An 18299-nucleotide genomic window follows, 5' to 3' on the forward strand; every position below is an offset into this window, starting at 1 on the left:
CCATCACTTCCGGGGCCTTGCGAAGCAAGTGCGCCTGCGCGCCGTCTCCGCCGAGCCGTGACTCAAGCCGTCGAGTTGGTTTTGAACCAATGAAAATGCAGCGCCTCTCTAGCCCCGACCAATCAGCTTTCGGGTTCGAGGGTTTAACTCCTATTTAAAATGAAGACTTTGACTCCTAACGGCCGAGCTCTTGGGAGGACTCGGAGCCTTCGGGTCGGAGGTGGGAGGCTGTAGGTACGTAGACCTGGGGCATCTCTGTGAGGCGGGCGGGAGGACCCTGGGTGGCCTTTGGGGGTGGGTGGGAGGGAAGAGGACTTTGGGGCCGCTGGGCCGGCGAGGGGAGGGTCGGGGCGAGAAAGGCTCCCTTGGTCCCCCAGTTCCTCCCTGCGTTCACCCCCCCGTTCCTCCCTGCGTCCCCCCGTGCTTTTCCAGCGCCCTCCCATCAGCTCCTGGGTCCCCAGACGCCGTGTAACATGCTGCCTGGTGTTTATTAAACACCTGGAGTGCGTTGGGTTGTGTGGCGTGGTGGGGGGGCTCTGGGGTGTGCTTTCTGATGGGATTCTCGTGTTCAGTGAGCACCTGGGTAAGGAGGTACAGAAGGTTTTTGCTGTCTTGGAGTTTACGTTCTGGGGGGTGGGGAGACAGACGATGAAGTAGCAAGATAACTTCCTCTAGGGAAGGGCGCTAGGAACCGGGGGCTACTTTGGGTAGACTAGCCGGAAAAGGCCCTTGTCCGGGCGGGACGGATGAGTGGGTGAATAAATAACTTCCTCAAAGAGGCCTTCCTGGGCCAGTACTTCTCAAACCGTAGACCTTGGACTACCCTTATCGGGATTACTTGAGCGTCCTTGTTAAAAATGTGAACCCACCTAAGGGATCGGAAGCGCTTGGGTGTAGGACTCAGGTGTCTGTATTTTTATCAAGCTCTGCAGGTGATTCTGATGTTTCGTTGAGAACTAGTGGTCTAGCCCAGCCACATACTGGTCATCCGGGGGTGTCTTTGAAATGCAGGATTTAGTTGTTAGGTCTGGGGTTGGGCCTGAAAGTCTCCATTTCTAGCAAATGTCCTCCTGATGTAGATGTAGCTATCACCCTTGACTTTCACTGTTTACTTCTCATCCTTAACCTTCCTAGTTCTTTGAATTAAATGCTTCTCAGCAACATACTCATTTCCTCTCCACTCTCTTGCATCTGTGCAGACATTTGCAGCTTTAACGAAGGAAGGAAAAGTCTCAACCCACAGTGCTGTTAAATCTGTTTTGCTGTTTAGACTAGTAGGATCTCTGGTTTGAACTGCAGGGATCTTGTGCAGGTCGTCTGGACATGTGACTCCTGAACTCGGCTGCAGGCCAGAATCACCTGAGAAGCAGTCTTCTTGCGGCTTTCTCCAGAATTTCTGGATCAGAATCATGTTCCATTCTGTTATTGTTCTTCCTGAGAAGGAAAGTGCATTACATTGGAGTGAATGTCTGTAGCTTCTGTTGAAGACGGTTCAATCAGTGTTCATTGGTCTGTGTGCTCTCATGAGTCTGCTGCTTGTAACTGTTCGGGAGAGTGAAGAAAGCATCAGAGCATGTGTGAAATTCAAGGAGAATGTATTTCCTTTTCTTTTTTGTCTATTATGTCTAAATGGCTGTTTGATATAAGGACTCCAGGCTCTTTAGCCTGGTCCCGTCTTCGAGGTGGAGTTATTTGATTACTTATAAAGTGGATGTGAAAGCGTGGGGCTGAAGAGTGCTTTCTGATTGGATTCTAGAGTATAAGGAGCATCTGAGTAAGAGAAATAGAGAAAGGTTTCTGCTTTCTTGGAGTTTATGTTCTACTTACTCGATAGGTTGTTGTGCCTGACTCACAGGAAGTGATTCTAACACTTCCTAAGTGTTAGAAACTATTTTTTATTACTGATCTGCTTTGTTAATGGATTGATTCATTCCCAAAAGATGAGCGTACATACTGTGTGCCAGGCATGTTCTGGGGAGGTAACAGTGAACAAAATGGGACTAAGCTCTTCCTCCTGTGGAGCTTACTTTCTTTAGAGATACTGAGCAGATAGCTGGGTATCTGAGTCTGGGGACTCAGAAGGTAAACAAGTACAAATAATGTTATGTAAGGTGTTAAGTAAAAGAGAGATGATCTGAAAGGGGCATCTCAGCATGAATGAAATGAAGGAACAGCCACACTTCTCTTTTAGGGAGGAGCCTCATAGGTAGAGGGAACAGGAAGTGCAAAGGCCCTGTGGCAGGGGACTTCTCTGCCAGGGAAAGGGAGGAGCCCTGAATGGCTGGTGTGCAATAGAGAAGAGGAGATCTGGTCACAGAGGTGGTCAAGATCCACATTCTGTGAGACTTTATAGGCCTATATGTGCAAGTAAGATTTTGAATTTGAGTTGAGGAACCATGAGGGGCCTCTGAACCACGGACCATATATCTGACTTGTTAATGGGATCACTGGGCACAGTGTTGAAAATGGACTTAATGGGAGAAGGGTGGAAGCAGAGTGACCATTGGGGAGCCTTTTGCAAATAATTGTGGGGAGAGAAAATTGTGGTTTGACGAGGTGGGAGTAGTAAAGGCTGTGAGCAGTGATTTTGAAGATAGAGCCTGTAAGATATGCTGATGGATCAGATAAGGGGTTTGAGGGAGAACCGTGTAAAAGATTGTGCTAAGACTTTAGACTTGAGCAACTGGCAGGATGGATTTGCCGTCTACTGAGATGGTGGCAGCCCAGTCCGCCGTCCGAGAGAGCGGGTTGCCGGAGATGGGGGTGGGGAAGGGAGCAGGACTTCAGTTGGGGACAGTTTAACATTGCGATGCTCTCAGATTACCAGGTGGTCAGAGTTCCGATGGACATTTGGGGATCCTCAGCCTGTGGATGGTACTGAAAGCCAGGAGACGGGATGAGCTCACCGAAGGAGTGAGTGTAGTTGGGAAAGAAGTGTTTCTGGGCAACCCCCATGGCAAAGGGGAAAAGAAGTGTGCCGGAGAGAAGAGGTTTCATTTGGTGTGTTGGGTTGAGATGCCTGGCAGACCTTCCTGGGGGATCCTGAGCAGGTTGTTAGAGAGCCTGGCAGTCGCAGGAGAGGGGAGGGCAGGAGATGCAAATTCGAGCTCTCTTGTTAAAGATGTTCAGAGTCCTGGGGCCGTAGGCAGGTGTAGATGGAGACCTGCAGAGTCCATTCCGGAGTCACCCCAGACACTGAGATTGGTGGTACGCATGAGGCTGATCAGCAAAGGCTGTTGCGATGGGACAGCAGCAAGGTGAAGACAGATCTGCGAGCTAAGCGAAGAAAGGAGTGGAAAAAGAGTGCAGGATCCCCTGGAATGCAGGGAGTGCACGTTAGAGGAAGGCCGAGAATTGACCTTTCGGTTTAGCAACAGCAGGGGTCAGTCTGGAGCTGGGCTGGCGGTGGGGATAAAAGCCCTGTGGGAGGGAGCTTGTGGCTGCGTGAGGGAAGTGGTAGAGACTTGCAGAGCTTTGCTGTTGAAAGGGGAGGCCAGAGATGTGGTCATAGCTTGAGTCAGTTTTGGGGTAAAGAGGACCTTTTTTATTCTGAAGGCAGCAGGTGTGGAAGCTGGCTTGTACAGTGATGGAAGTGGTCCGTTAGAGAGATGATGGGGCAGGACAGGGCGGTTCAGGAGTGAAGTCTGAGTATCGGGGGAGGGGCGGGCTGCAGTGTGTGAGGTGGGGGGAAGGCCCCATGCCTGCACGTGGTATCAGGCGAGAAAACACTGCTCCCTTATCAGCCTCATTTGGATGACAAAACATGTAAAATTCTGTGTGACGTTGAGGCTTTTTCATCAGGATTTATAACCCTCATCCAGCATAACACTTGGAAGCAGGTGGATTTTTACAAATTAAAGGTGGCTCTTTTTTCTTTTCAGGCATCATGGACAAATGTAAAGAAAACAGCATCTCGGGGCCTAAGGTAAATCGAATAATCTGTAATCTCAAGTCACATTTATAAAACCCAAAGGGAGATTGGGTTTTATTTTATTATTTATTTATATTATTATTATTTTTTATTGGGGTATAGTTGTTTGAGATTGGGTTTAAAATCTAGAATTCTTTTTTTTTTTTTTTTTTCTAGAATTCTTTTTACCTTTACTCTGGGTTGTAACTTTAGATCCCTCTACCATGTTCCTGGGTGGGAATTAGTCGTTATACTACGCATTCAATAACACTTCGTTGCTTCTTTCACCGTAACTTTTATTTCCTCTGCTTTGTCTTACAGTTAACTGTTTAAGTATCTGTATTGCTCCATTGCATGCAGGATAATGATGTATGTAGTAGGTGCTTAACACTTGCCTGTACTTCCTTGCTTTCCAGAAATTAATTTCTTTGCCGTAGTTGGTTCTGCTCACGCTTTAGAGGAATGTCGAGCAGCAGTTCAGTGGGCATTTCCTGGGCATTGCAGCCAGGTTCTGTGTCAGGTGCAGGAATCACAACGGTGAAAAGCATGTGGTCTTTGACTTTAAAGAACTTAGAGCCCTTCTGGGTAGGTGTGTGAGCCAGTACCATACTATATCTACATATAACCTGAGTAATTCCTAGGAGGGGTGCTCAGTTCAGCTTGGGGTAGATTGGAATCCAGGAGGAGAGACCCCCTGGCCCTTACTTAGCATTTGATGAATATTTGTGGAGCAGTTAGGTGAATGGGTCTCTCACAGAAAGATCCTTTTAATATAAGTAATCCCCGGGTTTTTTTCCTTCTAGGAAATTAGAAGAATATAAATACTGCTTTTTTTTTTTTTTTGAGGGGAGGGGTTTGTTTTTAGAAGTCTTCATCTTTGAAAAATGGATGCTTAGCCTTTTTTACTGGCTGAAAGTGTAAAAATGACCAACCAGAAAAAGGCTAAATTGGTTCACTGTATTTGATTCTCAATTCTGATGATAAAAATCATTTAAAAAAATTGCTCTAGGGACTTCCCTGGTGGCACAGTGGTTAAGAATCCGCCTGCCAATGCAGGGGACACGGGTTCAAGCCCTGGTCCGGGAAGATCCCGCATGCCGCAGAGCAACTGAGCCCGTGCGCCACAACTACTGAGCCTGTGCTCTAGAGCCCGTGCTCTGCAACAAGAGAAGCCACTGCAATAAGAAGCCCGTGCACCGCAACTAGAGAAAGGCCGTGCGCCGCAATGAAGACCCAACATAGCCAAAAAATAAATAAATAAATTTACATAAAAAGAAAATTGCATGATGTTTAAAATGTTTTTTGCTGCCTGAATGTCTGCTGTGTTGTGGATGCTGCTAATTTCAGAAGCAATCTCTTTTTCCTGTAAGTTGGAAACCCTCTCTTGGAAAGCACTTGTACCAGCAAGCTGGTGATGGATTCTGAGTCTTCTCTTCTGGCACTGTTTCCTCGTTTATGAGGAAATTTCCTCCATTGAAGCTAGAGGAAGTGCCCCCTGCCCTGTGTTTGATTAGCTCAGGGCCTTAGAATTTAAGTATTTTAAAAACTCGTGACATCCAACTTACAGGCATGTAAATAATATATTTTAGTAGTAATTTTTTTTTTTTTTTTTTTTTTTTGCGGTACGTGGGCCTCTCACTGTTGTGGCCTCTCCCGTTGTGGAGCACAGGCTCCGGACACGCAGGCTCAGCGTCCATGGCTCACGGGCCCAGCCGCTCCGCTGCATGTGGGATCTTCCCGGACCGGGGCACGAACCTGTGTCCCCTGCATCAGCAGGCAGACTCTCAACCACTGCGCCCCCAGGGAAGCCCTGGTAGTAACTTTTTGAAGAGCCTATGTTTATTTTGTCTTTTGCCTCAGATGCATTTTGTCAGTATTGAACACTTGGAAATTGAAACACTACTAAATCAGTAGTAATTAGCTTTTTGGACTATTAAAACTGTGGTCATTATTGTAAAAAAAAGAAAAGTAATTAGCTTTTGTGGAAAATCTGGCAAGTACAGAAATTCTCCAAAACTTCTTTACTCAAAGGTAGTCACTGTTGAGGGCTCCCCTGGTGGCGCAGTGGTTGAGAATCCGCCTGCCAATGCAGGGGACATGGGTTCGAGCCCTGGTCTGGGAAGATTCCACATGCCGCGAGGCAACTAGGCCCGTGCGCCACAACTACTGAGCCTGCGCGTCTGGAGCCTGTGCTCTGCAACAAGAGAGGCCTGCGCACTGCGATGAAGAGTGGCCCCTGCTCGCCGCAACTACAGAAAGCCCTCGCACAGAAACGAAGACCCAACACAGCCAAAAATAAATAAATAATAATTTAAAAAAAATCACTGTTGAATATTTTGTTGTATTTCTTTCAGTCTTTTCTCTAAACATAGGTGTTGTCAAAGAAATGTCATTGGAATTGGGATTTTGGTATAAAGTTTCCAAATTGCAGCTTCTTGCTAAATAATAATTCCCAAGTCATTGTGAATTCTTAGTGTTTAATGCCTCCTTTTTTCAATGAAAGTTTGTTCATGAACATTTGTTTATGGGGGCGTGCTTTTTAGGGGTGGGTGTTGGGGAAGGGGAGGCGGTGTCATTCAGGTATTGCAGCCATATACTGACTGTATGCTCTGGAAGTGCTGATTAAAATCGCTTTCCCCTAACGTCTTATCAGTGAGTGACACTCATTTTCTTATATTGGAAAACAAACTTTTGGAATATTCTCATGATATTCAGCTTTCGTTCATGGAGACCATAAAGTTCCTTTTTCCTCCCCCATCTAGACTACAGTTCCACTTGGTGATGGCCCAAAACGTGTTCCGGTGACTCAGCAATTTCCTTCTCAGAATCCGGTGTCTGCGAACAGTGGCCAGGCTCAGCGGGTCTTGTGTCCTTCAAATTCCTCGCAGCGTGTTCCTTCACAAGTTCAAAAGCTTGTCTCCAGCCAAAAACCTGTACAGCCCCTGAAGCAGAAGCCGACGCAGGCAGCCAGCGCCCCTCGTCCTGTCTCCAGGCCGCTGAGTAATACCCAAAAGAGCGAGCATCCCCAGCTCCCAGCACCTGGTAATCAGCGCTCTGAGGCTCATTGGAGAGTCGTTCTTTTTAGTTGCTAAAAAAGCAAGTGTGTAGACGTGTGTTTATTGTTTGGAACCCTAGCTTTTACGTCATTTTCTACTGAGGATGGGGAGAAAATCTGGTGTCCGGGTGAAGTACCTGTGTCTCCTGTGGGCCAGGCCGGACTCCCATCCTCAAGGAAGAGTTGGCAGCCAGGGAGGACACAGCACCAGTGCCTTGTTCTTTGATTGCATAGTAGGGGCGGAGGGGAGGGATGGGGTTCTTGTAGCAGGTACTCTTGGAGCTGAACAACTTCAGGGTTCTGGGGTGTGGAGGGAAGTGCCTGGCGTGGGGAGTGGGTGGACTGAGGCGGGCCAGGTCAGGTCGAGGTGGGCACTGCTGGCCGCGGTGAGTGGGGCTTTATCCCGTGTGCACTGGGAAGCTGCTGAAAGGTTTTTGAGCGGAGGACGGGCTGACTTGCCTTTATAGAAAGCTCATCTGAATGTGGGGCATGAATTGGAGAGTAGCATTGCTGGACCCAGGGGTACCAGATAGGAGGGAAGCCATTGTGGTTTGGGGCCGATATGGCAGCGGCCTGACCTAGGCAGAGCAGGGTCGGTGCTAATAGTTAGCATTTACCAGGTGTGAGCGCTCACACAGCAGGCTTCCTTCATCCGCGTTGTGTCATTCTGTCCTCGTAACCACTCAGGAAAGGCAGCCATGGTTTTTAACTTGGTTTTGTGGAGGAGGAAGCTAAGACTTTGAAGTGTTAACTTACTTGAAGACAGCCAGGACGGAGTGGTGCAGACAAATCCGAGAGCTCACTTAGGATGCAGACTTGACTGAACTGGGCAATAAACTGGACATGGGGATGGCGGTTATACTGGTGGCCTTAACTGAGATTGTGAACCAGGGAGGGGAAGAGTCCCGTTGAGGCCTGAATTCAAATACCTGACCAGAGCAAAATGTGCTGCTGTTAAGAGTTTGAAGTGCTGGAAATAGACAAGTGGAAATGTCCCATGTAATTTCCCCTTGGCCACCAAGACAGTGGAAGGAGGGTGGTGGTTGGCTTATGTTTTGTTGCACGTTGTCTGTAGCAAATGGACAGCTGGCTGGCCCACCTCCTGGGGAAAAGGTGATGAGGTGGGAGCTTGTAATGGATGGGAAGATTGGTAATTCTGCTTTAGAAGCTCTTCATTTAGAAACTGAGGCTTCAGGGGGTTTCCCTGGTGGCGCAGTGGTTGAGAGTCCGCCTGCCGATGCAGGGGACACGGGTTCGTACCCTGGTCTGGGAAGATCCCGCGTGCCGCGGAGTGGCTGGGCCCGTGAGCCATGGCCGCTGAGCCTGCGCGTCCGGAGCCTGTGCTTCGCAATGGGAGAGGCCACAACAGTGAGAGGCCCGTGTACCGCCAAAAAAAAAAAAGAAAAGAAACTGAGGCTTCAAGGAGATTATCTAAGGGCCTAGCTATATGTATCTGCTTGTCTTTACTCTCGAAGTTCTATAAAGACTTCAAACGGCAGAAGTGAGGTTACAGTGTAGTAAGTAGTCTTTTTTTAAAATATTTTATTTATTATTTATTTATTTTGGCTGCATTGGGTCTTAGTTTTGGCATGTGGGATCTTCGTTGAGGCATGCGGGATCTTTTTGTTGCAGCACACTGGTTTTCTCTTCTCTAGTAGTGGTGAACGGGCTCCAGGTCGCGTGGGCTCTGTAGTTGAGGCGCGCGAGCTCAGTAGTTGTGGCGCATGGGCTTAGTTGCCCCTCGGCATGTGGGATCTTAGTTCCCCAACCAGGGATAGAACTTGCAACCCCTGCACTGTAAGGCAAATTCTTTACCACTGGACCACCAGGGAAGTCCCTTTCTTTTTTTAAAAAAAAAAATAAAACTAGAAATAGTTCAGATCTATCATTCTGGACATACACTAATATTTTGGTGGCTATTCTTTGATTCATCTCTAATCAAAGATTTCTAACTTATTCTGTATAGTTATTCTAAAAACAGGTTTTTAACTTACTCTATCTAGGAAATAATCCTGAAAAGGAAGCGGCATCAAAACAGAAAAATGAAGAATCAAAAAGGTAAAGTTTTATCTTGTTTACAGAGTTCTGTGCCATCATTCTACTAGAATACACCATTTAATTGCAAATTTAGTTATGGGAACACTTTTAAAATAGGTCTTTATACTGTATTTTCACTTAGAAAATATAGAAGTTTCAAATTTCCAATCTTTAAAGAAAGGGAGAAGGAATTTTAATGATGGATGTTTATTAGGGACTCGAGTTTTTCTTATTGCTTTCCAAATTTAGAAATGACTTGTATGAATCTGCTACAGAAATGTGTGAAGCAAAAGATCCTCTCTACCTTCAGAAGTAACTACTACATATGGTTTATCTATGCTTCTATACTTTTTTCTATTCTAGTAAAGAGGTGGAAGTTAAAAAAAACAACAACAAAATGTGGTCCTATTGCAGAGCTATGGACTAATACATGACTGTCTGGGTATTTTGAAAGTATTGACAGAATTATTATACTTGTTCCTCATAATAAAGCTTGGCTGTATTTTCCCCTGCTCTCAGTCTCTGAACTGTCTAGATTCTAGAATGTGATAGGAGCCAGGAATGAATCCACAGACTTTTTTTGCTCTAGCGCCTACCGGAGGCTTTCTGAGAATCTACATCCAATGGTTCTCACCCCACTGCCCTGCGGGCTCCATCCCACTTGCTTATCCAGAGTGGTGGAGGCTGTGCTTGGTTTGAAAGAGGCTCACAGGTGGTTTTGCAGCATTTTTCCCTCTCCAGTTACTCATCTAATCCTTCTTACGGTCCTAAGTGTTGTTGTTAATAGGTCTGTGCTCCAGAGCATAGTACTGCCTTTGGGACACTTCCCAGTGAGTGCTTCAGCTCTAACAGTCCAGGTTGTTCCTTGTCACAGAGTCACTCAGCTGATGGCAGGTGGGGGCATGGGGGGCTTAATGTCTGTGGTGACTCATTAATTGTGGTTATTGGTTTGGTTCTTGCAGAGGGTACATACTCAATACAACTTTGAATATAAAATTTATAGGATGTCTACTACTCACTAATATACATTGTTAGAAAAGATGTGTTTTCTTCACATTTTAAAATGTTCAATTCTTTCCTAGAAGGCAGTGGGCTTTGGAAGATTTTGAAATTGGTCGCCCGCTGGGTAAAGGAAAGTTCGGTAATGTTTATTTGGCGAGAGAAAAACAAAGCAAGTTTATCCTGGCTCTTAAGGTATTATTTAAAGCTCAGTTGGAGAAAGCAGGAGTTGAGCATCAGCTGAGGAGGGAAGTAGAAATACAGTCCCACCTTAGGTAAGTTTTCAGATTGATGTCCAGGAAGAGTGGCATACAGAACTTTAAGAGTTAAATGATTGTAAACTTCTTTGTAGAAGGCTGGCTCCGTAGTACTGCAGAGTGACTAAATTCACTAGACTTAAGTGCCGTGGTCCTGAAAAATTGCTTGAAGGTTTGTTTTGTTGATGGAGTAATTTACTGGAGGTATTCTTGTTTTGTTTTGTTTTGGTGGATAATTAAAGGGAATGATACCTTTATTTTGAGTTCAGGTTGCAAACTGGCAGCCTACAGGTTGACTTTGGCCAGTGGATCTTTTTCTTTTTGCTTTCAGTGAATTAAAAAAAAAAAAAAGCAAAACAAAAAAACAACCTGTGCTCAGCTGTCCAAAGTTGTCAGCAGCATATCCCATGCCATTCGTGAACGCTGCCTGTGTTGTCTATCTCATGGTGTTTGGGTTTCAACTACTGTGGGAATGCCATGTCTTTTTTTTTTTTTCCAATTTGCAGAGACTTAATATTTATCTGAATTCTTTCCCCACCTAAGAATATAGATGGCCTAAAGTAAGACAATAGTCTTAACTAAACCCAAGGTCCATTAATACCTTGAAATGCATGTAAATTGATAGCAGTGTACATCTTTTTCTTACAGTGGGTCTGTAGTTTCAAATTCTCAAGGGGGGTTGAAGTGGGATCTGTGGCCAGCAGCAGTTTTCACCACTGGTTTCACATGAGCATTTGTTTGATACTCAGTACATATCAGCTCCAAAACCAGGTGTTAGAGTGTTCGTCCTTCGTTGCAGGCATCCAAATATTCTCAGGCTGTATGGTTATTTCCATGATGCTACCAGAGTCTACCTAATTCTGGAATATGCACCCCTCGGAGCTGTCTATAGAGAACTTCAGAAACTGTCAAAGTTTGATGAGCAGAGAACTGCTACTGTAAGTTTTCATTTGTTCAGACTAATTCTGTTTCCTCTATACCTGTCCTACCTAGCAGTGTACCTTTCATTATATAATAGAGGGGGTTTTGTCTCATGGGAAGATAGCTTAATCAGATCAAATATTTGAAATGGAAAAATCAAAATAGCTTAGGTGTACCTTTTATATACAGATAAAATCAGGTACCAAATGGAATATTGTGGTTGGTTTCCACAGCTGTTTCTGTGGAAATGTATAGTTGCTCTCTTTAAAAAAAAAAAAAAGAAAAATTTGTTTTAGATTAGTTTTAGACTTATAGAATAACTGAAGGTAGTACAGACTTACTTTCTCCTATTAATACACACCTGATTTTCCTATTTATATTTTATCAGTGTGGTACAGTTGTCATAACTAATGAACCAATATTGGTACATAACTATTGACTGAAATCCATACTTCATTCAGATTTCTTTAGTTTCTCATGATTAGATGAGGGTCACGGAGTTTTGAGAGGAAGATCAGAGGTAAAATGCATTCTCGTATCAAGGATACATACTATTAACCTGACTCATCCCTGAGTGTCGGCCTTGACCACCTGGCTGAGGTAGTGTTTGTCAGGTTTCTCCACTGTAAAGTTACTCTTTTTCTCCCTTTGCATGCTCTGTCCTTTCAGAGGAACAGCCTATGGGGGGTTATGTTTCATCTCCTATAGGGCAGGGTATCGACATAAGTTATTTGGAATTCTGTACCAAATATTTCTCTATTCTCCATTATTTATTTACTTACTCATTTTTATTTATTTATTTTTGACATTTGGAAGTAATGTTTACTTCTTATATAAATTTAGTAGTAAATTTTGTAATCCTGAAGGAAAAAATAATAGAGAAATTGGGCAGAAGGTAATGTTTGAAGTGATAATGGCTGGGAATTTTCCAAATTTGATAAATGATATAAATCCTTTGATTCACCAGACAAAATTAATCCATAGACATAAAAGACATATAACAACAACAAGTCTCCACACCAAAGGCAAAATGATGTTAAAATAGTCAGAAAATGGAGTCAATCATTTATTAACATGGACTCATGGATTATTTTATACTTTGAGTATAATCTAATACCACTTTGCTCTCATTGTTCCAGCTTTGGCCGCTGGGAGCCCTCTCGTGGTTCCTGTGTCCTTTGGATATGTCCCTATTGTGTGTGCATGCACGTAAAAGCACTTTCTTGTTTTCTGGCGCTATAAGATGTTCCAGCTTCATCTTGTACATTTCCTATCCCAGTCTTAGAATTCGTTATTTCTCCACGGAGCTTTGGTTCCTTTTATTGGAAAGTCTTATTAGAAACCAAGATCTGGGCGCTGGATATGATCATTGCTACTGAGTGTTATTACTTCTAGGCTTTCAGCTGACGGAGAGCAAGGAAATATGTGTATAGTAATCCATGTAAATGCATGTATCTAGAAGTATTTCTATATTTATCCATCCGTATCTATATTAAGCAAAACATGAGTCCATTATCACATGGATCATTTTACCCTCCTCGCTTGCTTATCTGTAACCTCCACCCCAACATTGAGAAACTTGGGTTCTACCCTCCGCCATCCATTTATCTGTTCAATTCCAGTGTTCACGTGTAGTGGTAGCATTGTTAACCAGTTACCCTGTGGGAAACAACTGTATGCATTTGAGATTCATCTGTATCTTTTTAGGGTTTGATAGCTCATTTCTTTTTATTGGTGAATACTATTCCATTATTATCTCTTCACCTACCGAAGGGCATCTTGGTTTCTTCCAGTTTTCAGTGATTACGAGTAAAGCTGCTATAAACAATTGCATGCAGGTTTTTGTGGGACATAGGTTTTCAAACTGGCTGGGTAAATACTTAGGGGTGCGATTGCTGGCTTGTATGGAAAGACTACATTTAGCTTTCAAGAAACTATTAAACTGCCTTCCAAAATGGATATACCATCTTGGCCTTCCCACCCACGAATGAGAGTTCCTGTTGCTCCTCACCAGCAGCTGGTGGTGTTGAGCCTTTTGGATTTCAGTCTTTCCAGTAGGTGTAGAGTGGTGCCTCAGTTTTAATTTGCAGTTCTCTAATGACGTACAGTGTCGAGCATCTTTTCATGTGTTTATTTGTCGTCTGTATATCATCTTTGAGGTGTTTCTTCAGATCTTTTGCCCATTAAAAATTTTTGTTGTTGTCTTACTGAGTTTGAAGGGTTCGTGTGTATTTGTGATACGTGTCCTTTATCACGTTTTCTCCCTGTCTGTGGCTCATGTTTTCATTCTCTTAACTGTTTTTCAGGGGCAGATGTTTTTAATCTTAATAAAGTTCAACATTATCAGGTTTTTGTCCCCCCCCCCCCACGAATTCTACTCTCCTTTATTGTGTGAAAATTGTTTGAAGAAGCTGAGTCTTAATTTGCGCTGTTTTTTGTTGAATTAGCCGATGATGGGCCTGTTGGATGGTGGTTACTTCGTTCTGTTTCTTGGCGGAGGTCTCTGGGTAGTATGTACACTCATTTTCTTTTTGGCGTTGATGTAAATGGCATTAAGTTCAGGTGGTTTTACTTTTATCTTCTGATGAAATCACAGCACTATTGGTGAATGACCCTCCGGTCCTGTCTGTGCAACGAGGACGTACTATTTTAAACTTAAATATTTGCCCTTTGGATAAGTAGAAATCTGTTTTATTTGCTTTTTAAATATTAGTTAACCAAACTTGTTTCTCATTTAATTGGCAGTTAATATTTGTAGTCCTCAGTTCTCCTCAGTCCAGATGGAGTTTACTTTGGTGTAAACAGATAGCTATTTGAAAGAAAAGATTGGTTCTTTCTAGATTCCTTAGTAGTTTGGAGATATATACACGCACCTGTTTTTCTTTATTAATTAAAATAAGACTAATTCTAGAGAAGTGTTAGGGACCTTTACGTGTACCCACAATCTAATGCGGGAGGTGTGGAGGGAGTTGGGTGCCAGAGAGCTCTGGTTCTTGCTGAGGTTTGAGCAGGGACAGCCTGTTGCCCTCCGGAATAGTAACGTGTGCTCCTAGGGCATCATCAACCCAACTTTGGTGCAGGAGACGAGCTTTCTTTGCCTTCACTTTCAGTTTATTATGGTCTAAATTTTGGTCTCTGGCTTTGGCTGAAAATAATGAAAAATGTCCTTTCTGACGATAACATCTGGTTTCTACCCATTTGTTTAGTACACCTTTTTTGGTACAAAATAATGTTCAGTCCTGTCTAGAATTACTTTTGGGAAACAGACACTTCTCTAACTTAAGTCAGAGCTAAATATATACTGTAAAACCATTCTTATTTATATGTTAAAGCAAATTCTGGACCTGCTTGCTAGATCTTTTAGTTGAAACGTGAACAAAACGAACGGAAGGACTGACTTGCTTGTGTACTTTGAAGCTGACTAATGAATTTCTATGTAGTGTGTCCCCAAATTTAGCTCACTACTTAACATGCCAGGACAACTGCTCTTAGTTATTGTTCAGGATTTTTTTCCTCCGGTGCTCTTAGAGTAAAGTTTTAGCTTCAGACAAATCCTCTTGTTGTAAATTGGCCTTGGTTTAAACATGGGAATGGTCTGTACTTAAGCGTTTTTGTTTTAAATGTTAAAAACCGTTTACATGTCTGACTCCCTAATTTATACCAGTTTTTCAGTATTGTCTTAATTCATTGCTGCTGGGCCGTATACTGCCACGTGGGGATGTAGTGCTGTCTCGGTGTTTTCCTGTCTTTCAATATCACATCTGCTGTGTTAGCAAATAACATAGCACAGAATCACTTGTACTTAATGCTGCGCACTAAATTGGTTTGTTTTCTTGTAGAGTCATCCATTGTCTCTAGTTTGGCTTTAAAAATCTACGAAACGTGTTAAAATCTATGTTGGGTTTCCTTTCAGAAGAGATGTCTAAAATTGTGTTATATAAATCTAAAACACAGATTTTCAATACTTTTTTTTTTGAATAGTATATCACAGAATTGGCAAATGCCCTGTCTTACTGTCATTCAAAGAGAGTTATTCATAGAGACATTAAGCCAGAGAACCTGCTCCTTGGATCATCTGGAGAGCTTAAGATTGCAGATTTTGGGTGGTCAGTACATGCCCCATCCTCCAGGTATGTAACTTCAGACGTGGAACTTGTTTGTTTGGTTTAGCAAAAGCCCAGGGGCCAATCATGAGCTAAATAGTAAAATATGTGAAGTATAGATGTGTGCTGAGTTGGGGCAGGTAACTGACACACGTACTTTGGTGTGATTTAGGCCTGATAGTAAACTAGTGTCTTCAAGAACATTTTTATTCTGCAGCCATTTTGGGCTGTTTATCCTGTCCTAAGCCTGGGGTTAAAAGATGCGTAATGTCCTTAGAGACTAATGAAGGGGACAAATAAGTAAAAGATATGACAAGTGTATGACAGGTGAAGTGCAGCATGTGTACAGGGGCAGTAACACCTGACTGACTGGTGTGAGGGAGACTCCACTGCTTCCCGGACCAGGAGACAGAAGTTTCTGAGGGCATCGCTTGCAAAGATCTAGAACCAAGAGCACAGTTCTTCAGGGAACTTAAAGGAACCAAACTGGTTTGGATGGAGCTTTCAGGGTGGGGGGGCAAAGATTCTTTCGTCCTGTTTGTCAACAGAACAGTCCTTTCCTGTCTCCTCTTAAAGTGGAGAGATCAACGTAATGAAACAATTTAAGTGAACTTTGCCAACAGAGCTAAAACATTTTCTCCTTTTTAAAATTTAAGTGGAGTTTAAGTGAGCTTTTGGAACCACATGTGAAGTAGGGCATTTAAAAGCATACGTCCACCAATAAGAGTCTGTCAACTTTGGGGTAGGTCTTTAAAAAGTTTTAGCCAGATTACCTTAAAGCCAGTTGAAAAAAAATTGTGTAGTCTAAAATAGATGCCATTGGGTGTGGGGAGCTTTGTTTTTGTTACAGACCACTCCTAATTGTTTCCAGCAAGGCACTGAATCTGCTGCTGCAGTCTCTGTTAAAAAAAAAAAAAAAAAGAGTCTCGTGGTCTGCCACGGGTGGGAGCTGTTGGCACCTGGCTTCATGGCATCGCAGGGCTAAACTGTACCTTAACCCTCCCAGTGGTGTCATCGTGACAGGAAAGGTAGCTGATCCTTTTCTGAAGAGGACACTGTGTAAATGTTGGTCACTTCTCCTCGCCTTCCGTACCTTGGTAACTGTAAGAGCTCCTTCGATATTGTGCTGTCATTTGAGAACCCCCCGATTCGGGCCGTCTCCTGAATCTCGGTGGTGATGAGAGGCTAGGTGTCTGGAGAGGTAGCTCCTTAATCCTGGGTCACCATGCAGTCGAGCGAGCATTTGTGCGCTCACTGGGCACCAGGGAAAGAATAACTGATGTAAACCAGCAAAACCTGCATGGTCTTTGCTCCTGTTTTGATGTTTGTTTCCAACCTCTATAAAAACAACATACAGACGTGCTGCATTGGTCACCTGTCGATCCAGTGCCTACACTCAAACAGTTGTTAACATTTTGCCATGTTGGGTGTGTCGTCTACGTATAAGTTGCAGACAGTGTGCTTTGTCCTTTGAGTGCTTCAGGGTGCATCTCCTAAAAATAAGGACATTGTCCTGTATAATCACAACCATTATCACGCCTAAGAAAATTAACAGCCTTATTAATATCTATTTAGTCCATGTTCAAATTTCCCTAGTTGTCCACAAAATTTTATAGTGGTGATACTTTAAATCCTATATTTTGTATCATTTAAGGAAGTTCTGGAGTTGGACAGATTTGGAGTGCAGCTTGATTGCTAGCTGTGAGATCTTGTACATCTCCCTGTCTAAAAGTGGGGATTTATAACAGTACCTGCTTCGTAGCACAGGATCTAGCCTAGGAAAAGCGCACAACGTTAGTGTAATGGTTGGTGATTTTGAGCAGCTGTTGTGCATCAGAAACAGAAGCACGTCAACCTGAACCTGCCTGCGTTTTTAGGAGAACCACCCTCTGCGGTACCCTGGACTACTTGCCGCCTGAGATGATTGAAGGCCGGATGCATGACGAGAAGGTGGATCTCTGGAGCCTTGGGGTGCTTTGCTATGAATTTCTAGTTGGGAAGCCTCCTTTTGAGGCAAACACATACCAAGAGACCTACAAAAGAATATCACGGGTAAGACATCACTAGAAAGGACCCATCATTCCTTATCAGCCTTGACTTTAGGCGATGATCTGAATATTTATCCCGTTCTCTCTTAGCCACGTTTGTGACCCTGTCACTTATTGTACACTTACCCAGGTGGAATTCACATTCCCTGACTTTGTGCCAGAGGGAGCCAGGGACCTCATTTCCAGACTGCTGAAGCATAATCCCAGCCAGCGGCCCACCCTCAAAGAAGTACTTGAACACCCCTGGATCACGGCAAATTCAAAACCATCGAGTAGTCAAAAAAAAGAATCAGCTAGCAAACAATCTTAAGAATCTTTGGGGGCAGAAATCCTCGAGACAGGGCTGCTGATAATCTGCCTGGAACAGGCTGCTGGTGTATCTCCCTGCTGCCTGCCCACCGTCGAGATGCTACAGGAAATACTGTTTATGAGCAGGCAGTGCTCGGCCTCCCAGTTCAGAGCTCCACCTCCGCAGACACGCCACTCTGCAGTGGGAGTAGCTGTGGTTATATAATCAATCTGGAGGCAAGGTTCAAGTGCAGCCACCCCGCAGCCTGTTTTGAGTAAGGTGTCCTTGTGGAAGATGGACTCGCAGCCTGGCTGTGGGGAAGGGCGGCTGTTTGGTCCTGACTCGACCCGTTGAAAATCTGTGCAATAACTTTCCAAGTCCCTGTGTGCGTGTAACTTATCGGGTGGCCCAGTCTGGTAAAGCTGTCGGAATGAACGTGTGATTCTTTCTTTTAAATGTTAAAATAAAGACTTTTGTATAGACTTGTATTTTTACCTCCATGGCATTCCTTTAGGACCGCTCTCGGTGTCTGTCCAGTACCCCTGCCGAGCCTGCTTGTTGGTCCTCAGCCACTTACCTCCTGGTGAGACTGAGTGGGGGCCTCTGGGGGACCACCAGAGCTGCAGGTGGTCAGGACAGAGCGGGGGAGTCCTGCACATCCACACCTGCCCATCCCTGGC

The 18299-nt window shown here is 44.0% G+C and overlaps 1 protein-coding gene across 2 annotated transcripts; it reads left to right on the forward strand.

The window, feature by feature from the left end:
- Positions 1-2: 2 nt before the first annotated feature.
- AURKA (aurora kinase A) lies at positions 3-18104 on the forward strand. Of its 2 annotated transcripts, none has more exons than XM_029220761.1 (9): positions 3-234; positions 3882-3925; positions 6673-6952; positions 8969-9023; positions 10088-10276; positions 11058-11196; positions 15161-15309; positions 17160-17334; positions 17461-18104. In XM_029220761.1, the coding sequence occupies exons 2-9, from the start codon at positions 3887-3889 to the stop codon at positions 17638-17640; spliced, it is 1206 nt and encodes a 401-aa protein (XP_029076594.1). In that variant the 5' UTR covers positions 3-234; positions 3882-3886; the 3' UTR covers positions 17641-18104. The 2 variants fall into 2 exon arrangements, with proteins under 2 accessions (XP_029076594.1, XP_029076593.1); XM_029220760.1 differs by having other exon boundaries at positions 10085-10276; positions 17461-18099.
- Positions 18105-18299: the final 195 nt, after the last annotated feature.

This window comes from Monodon monoceros, unplaced genomic scaffold (assembly GCF_005190385.1).
Source record: "Monodon monoceros isolate NGI ecotype Baffin Bay Population unplaced genomic scaffold, NGI_Narwhal_1 Super_Scaffold_13, whole genome shotgun sequence".
In the NCBI taxonomy this organism is placed as follows: Eukaryota; Metazoa; Chordata; class Mammalia; order Artiodactyla; family Monodontidae; genus Monodon; species Monodon monoceros.

Coding starts and splice junctions, on each gene's coding strand:
- AURKA (XM_029220760.1), top strand. CDS start 3,887: ATGGACAAATGTAAAGAAAACAGCATCTCGGGGCCTAAG. Junction 9,024..10,084: donor AAAAATGAAGAATCAAAAAG/GTAAAGTTTTAT, acceptor ATTCTTTCCTAG/AAGGCAGTGGGCTTTGGAAG. Junction 17,335..17,460: donor CCTACAAAAGAATATCACGG/GTAAGACATCAC, acceptor ACACTTACCCAG/GTGGAATTCACATTCCCTGA.